The sequence below is a fragment of the Chrysochloris asiatica genome, unplaced genomic scaffold (assembly GCF_000296735.1).
Source record: "Chrysochloris asiatica unplaced genomic scaffold, ChrAsi1.0 scaffold00348, whole genome shotgun sequence".
NCBI lineage: Eukaryota > Metazoa > Chordata > Mammalia > Afrosoricida > Chrysochloridae > Chrysochloris > Chrysochloris asiatica.
Genome location: NW_006408866.1, coordinates 1475287 through 1480798, shown reverse-complemented (window position 1 = coordinate 1480798; position 5512 = coordinate 1475287). Strand labels below are relative to the sequence as shown.

Here is a 5512-nt window from a genome sequence, read left to right as displayed (position 1 = left end):
GAAAGCAAGTAGTAAAAGCTGAGGTGTCAGTTGAGGTTGGTGGCTTGGAGGATGGAGTGCTTGATGCTTGAAGTAATGATGGAGATATAGGTTTCACACTCAGCACAGTAGCCAGTTAGTCACAAGCCCCTATAAAGTCCCTGTAGTGGTTATTCCTAGTCTCCAGTTAGTAATCAAGTCTCCTGAATGGGACCGATGGCGCCTAGAAAACCACAGAAGGGCCAGAGGCAGTGCCAGGCCAGAGGGGCAGGTACAGGGAGAAATGAAGTCCATTTGTCCAGGAGAACAAAGGGTCAGGGGTTGAGCTGAGGGCACATTGCCAGGGTTTGAGCCAGAATGGGGCCTGGACTTTGAAGTTTGAGGAGGTGAGGGAGAGGGTTGAGCCAGAGCCTAAGGCGTGGAGAGAGAGAAAGAGACAAAGAAAAGAGAGAGGAAAGGGGAGAAGAGGGAGAAAGACACAGAGGAGGCCAGGGAGCTTTCATGGTCAGCCTGTTTAAAACACCAGCCCTCTTCTCTTCAACCCATCACTTCTTCAGCTCCCTGATTGATTTTTTCTCCTTAGCAGCACCTGGCATAGCATCTATTGTATCTATTTGTATTCCTTATATAGCATCTTTGTATCTATTAGAGTCCTGATGTGATGCTGTAGGGTAAACACTGGACCACAAGTCAGTTTGAACTACAAGGTTGCAGGTTCAAACTCACCAGCTGCTCCTTGGAAACCCTATACAGAGTCACTGTGGGTCGGAACTGACTGGACGAACTAACACCACCACTACCCCTAGGCTTTTAGATAAGTTTCTCTCGCAAGTAAGTGAATCAATGAACAAGTAAACAAACATGAAAATCAATTCTAAAACTGAAAGCTCCATCTAATAGTAATCATGCTGTACTAGACTTAGCCATGGGTGACCAGGGACGTGTTACCAAGTCTACCTAAACGTGTGGATTCATCAGGGACCTCGGAGGCTCAGTAGGCAGTAAAGGACCCTTTTGCTGAGACCCAGACTTGAATTATTCGCGTCACTCTACTTTCTAGAAAGCCAGTCTGTGTACCCCTCATCCTCTTCTCAACTCAGCTTTGTTGATTTCCTTTGAGAAAGAAGTCCTCGGCCCACAAACTGCACAATGGAATTACATGGGAGGCTTAAGAGAAACAGGAAAATATTGACAATATTTGGAGAAAATGTGTTTAGAATCAAATGGGATGCAGACAAGGTAGTAAGTTCCCCATTAATAAGAGCATTCAAACAGAAACTGGAGGAGCGTGAAGTAGAAGCAGTTTGTGGAGGGTGCCCTGGAAGGCTGGACCATCGTCCCTGAGATGCTCCCCTTAGGATTTAAGTGTGACCTCATTTCTGCCAAGGCCTCACCCAGTGGCTGGGGTGTCAGTGGTCTTGAGTAGCTTGCAGGTGAAATCCATTTCCCACTACTGTGAATGGGGCCCTGGGGCTGACCTAACCCTTTGTCCCTCCTGCTCTCATACTGTTGCCAAGCTGTGGACACTGCTGGGAGGGTGGTGAGCAGTGCTCAGGCGGGATTCACACACACAGACTAGTGGGAGGGGTGATGACGCGGTGCCAGGCACCTGTACTGATAAGGCCACCTGCTCCTTCACTTGCCCCCACAGGATGGACATGGAGCTGCTCTGGGCGCCCTTGCTGTTGGTGGCTTCCTGTGTGTCTGCTGTGCAGGGCTCCCCAGAGGTGGACACCATGGAGGCCAGCATCAACCTGTCCCGGCCCCTGCACATCTGGGAGGAACACAACTTGCTGGTGTTGACGGCAGCCGGCCTGACCCAGATGTTGAATCAGACCCGATTCCTCATGGTGCTTTTCCGTGAGTGTCTCCTAAGTTCCGACCCTGGGTGAGGGATGTAATGAGGTCAGTCTCCTTGCTTCTGGGGGCCAGAGGAACTCTCTGTGTTGCTGAACACATGAGAACACATACGCTTACTATATAAAAAAATTAAAAGTATTGTATAATTGCACCCCTTATTTCCAGATAAGACTATGGAGTACCAGGGATGCACTGCAATTTGAAAAAGACACTGCGTCTTACGTCTGGAATTTAAGGTAGTTCCTCTCTCCCAAGGAAGGTAAAGACTGAGGATTTTCCCTCAGGTGTCTTGATCTTTCCGAACCTGAGTGCTCCTTTAAAATGAGCATTGAAATGACAATCATGCTAGATTATCATGACAATGAGAGGAGGTGATGTGATAAATCCCTGGAACACAATGAGAGAGCAGTAAATGGTGGTGGTTAAGGGTAAATTCAGAGTCCAGGTGTGGCGCTGAGGAATAATGCCCTGGACTGCAAGGTTGGTTTGAACCACAAGGTCAGAGGTTCAAACTCACCAACCGCTCCTTGGAAACCCTATGCAGGGTTGCTATGAGTTGGAACTGACTCCAAGGCACTTAACAACAACAACATGGGTAAGTTCTAGAGAAAGGGATTTTAGCCATCACCTTTACCATGTGAACTTTGCACCCCACTTTCATTCTTCAAACTTTGTATCAGCAGACATTTGTGGGGAGGAAACAACCTGTTGCTCATGGAATGGGTTGGCACAGCTGTGCTTTGCACCAGGACAAACCGTTGTTGTCAAATCAAGTCTGACGCACAGGGGTCCTAGAGGACAGAGTTGTTGCTAAGTGCCCTCAAGTTGATTCCGATACATAGCGACACTGTATAGGGTTTCCAAGGAGCAGCTGGTGAGCTTGAACTACCGACCTTGCAGTTCAAATGGCTTTGCAGTCTGGCGCACTAACCCACAGTGCCACTGAGTAGAACTGCCCAATGGGCTCTCACGACTGTAATCTTCCCATCTGATTTCCTCTGAGCAGCTGGTGGGTTCGAACCATCAACATTTCAGTTAGCTATGAGCACTTAGCCATGGCACTGCCAGGGCTACCTCCTTAGGCCTGCAAATAAGTGATTTTTCCAACAGTTTTCACATAGTATTTATTATATGCCGGGACTGTCCTAAAATTCATTTAATCCTCACAGCTACCCTGTGTGGCAGGCATTACATTTAGTCCTGCCTTAGCAACGATCTCATTAACCAATATTTCACATTTATGACAATAATAAAAAATCTCCTCTCCAACTGTTTGGTGCATTCACTGTGTTCAGCAGCAGTACTACATGATGAGGTGTGAGGTAGGAGTAATGCTGGCAGTGATAATGAGACTTATAGACTTATATGTCACTTGGGCTGGGTCATGATGCTCAATGGTTATGATGTCATCATCCTCTGTTTGTAATCTGATGTAATGGTAATTTTTCTGTGTAGTGATGATTTTTCTATGTAATGGTGATTTTTGCATAGCAACCTGGTCTTTAGAATTTAACCATGTTGTTAAGTGAAGAGTGGGTGTATTCTTGCCAATTTATAGCTGGAGAAACAGAGGCTTACAGAGGTCTAGTGAGTTGTCTAAGATCAGACAGCAAGTGGTGGCCGCAGACCGTGTTCCACATGGAAGGAATCCAAGGATGCAAGAAACAAGCATGAGCACTAGCTTCCAAAACCCTGACTTCAGAGCCACACCTGGCCCAAAAGTCTGTGGAATTGTGATTGTTGACTTTACTGTTTATCAAGGGCCCTATGCTAGGAACTGGTAAATCCTGAAAAGTTCCTCTTAACCTGAATCATCATCCACCCTTCTTGGTCCTTAAGTGAGATCAAGGTTTAGTGTAACAACAATAGCTAAAAAGATGGTGGTGGTTATGTGTCACGGACTTGGTTTCAACTCATAGAGACACCCTGTGTAGGGTTTCCGAGGCTGTAAATCTTTGCGGGAGCAGAAAGCCTCATCTTTCTCCCACAGAAGTTTCAAGCTGCTGACCTTGAGGTTAGCAGCCCGACTCGTAACCACTACACTACCAGAGCTCCTTAAAAAAGATGGAGGCAACCTAAACAGCCATCAACTGAGGAATGGCGAAGCAGACTCTGGTTTACGCACATAATGGCACTGTAGGATAAACACTGGACCACAAGGTCAGTGTGAACCTCAAGGTCGGTGGTTCTAACTCACAGCCCCTCCTTGGGAACCCTATACAGGGTCGCTATGGGTTGGAGCAAACTCAACTGCGCTCAACAACAACAATAACAAGGCAACCTTAAAGAATAGTGGAGAATCTGTGAAATACCTCATGACGTGGATGAATTTGAAGGGCATCATGCTGAGTGAAATTGATCAATCCCAAAAGGACAAATATTGTGTGAGATCACAAAAAAGTCAAAGAAAGCTTAAAAGAAACATTTTTGATGTTTACCAGGGGATGAAAGCTGAAAGGGGGAGGTAAATTATTTGGGGGGGGGGCGGGGAAGGTTTAACATAAAATATATGGGGTTTGGAGCCAGAGGAGCCTGGGAATGAAACCCAATTCTTCCATGAGGTACCTTGAGTAACTTCTTAGTGTCTCACTTTAGCTGCAAAGTAGGAATAATGAAAGTGGAAGACTCATAATGAAGGTGTAGGGCTCACTGTAGGGTTCACCAGCTCATGGCTGTGAAGGACCACCTGAAAGATGCTTAGCAGATGGTACTTCCAATCCGGGAGCATCTGAACAGTTGCAGTTATGTTGGATCAGTCAGGACTGGGTTCCGCTGCAAGTAACAAGTCTGTTGTTGTGAAGTGCCGTCGAGTCAATTCCAACCCATAGCGACCCTGTATATGGTTTCCAAGGAGCAGCTGGTGAGCTTGAACCACCGACCTTGCAGTTCAAACAACTTTGCAGTCTGACACATTAGCACACAGCGCCACACCAGGACTCCAACGAGTCTGTTAGTGGTGGCTTAAACCCAAGAGTTTATTTCATGCACTATGTAGCCCCAAGACAGGCAGTCAATGACAGGTGTAGCAGCTCCACAATATCCAGGATCCAGACTCCTCCTACCTCTTCGCTCCACCATCTTTAACATGGTGTGTCTCATGGCTACAAAGTGGCTGCTGCGTCACAGGCATCACACATTCTACCTAGGAAAAAAGGGAAAAGGGCAAATAGCAAAGGGACAAAAGTCATGTCAGCTAAGTGTATCTCTTTAAAAAAATAAAACTTTTCCAGTAACTCCAACTAGTTCTTTCTCTAACTTAGGAGCTTCTAGGGTTGAGGAAAGGAGTCCTAGTGGTGCAATGTTTAAGTGCTTGACTGCAAACTGAGAGGTCTGTGGTCCGAACCCACCAGCCACTCTCCAGGACAAAGGACCTGGCAGTCTGCTCCCATAAAGATCTATATATGTGGGGACCTTTGGGGGCAGTTTTACTTAGAAGTCCTGGTGTGGCGCTGTGGGTTAATGTGCTGGACTGCAAAGTTGGTTTGAACCACACGGTTGGCTTGTCAATACAGGGTCACTATGGATCACTGAATGGTTTAAAATTAAGAAAGGTGTTCGATGGGGTTGTATTCTTTCTCCATACTTATTCAACCTGTATGCTGAGCAAATAATCTGAGAAGCTGGGTTATATGAAGAAAAACGTGGCATCAGGATTGGAGGAAGACTCATTAAC

At 46.4% G+C, this 5512-nt stretch overlaps 1 protein-coding gene across 1 annotated transcript in view; it reads left to right on the top strand.

The window, feature by feature from the left end:
* The first annotated feature begins 1637 nt into the window (after positions 1-1637).
* The window catches only part of PDILT (protein disulfide isomerase-like, testis expressed), a 56832-nt gene continuing 52957 nt past the window's right edge, over positions 1638-5512 (top strand). The window contains exon 1 of the mRNA XM_006875961.1: positions 1638-1839. Within this exon, the coding sequence (XP_006876023.1) occupies positions 1638-1839 (202 nt within the window). The remainder of the gene's footprint in view (positions 1840-5512) is intronic.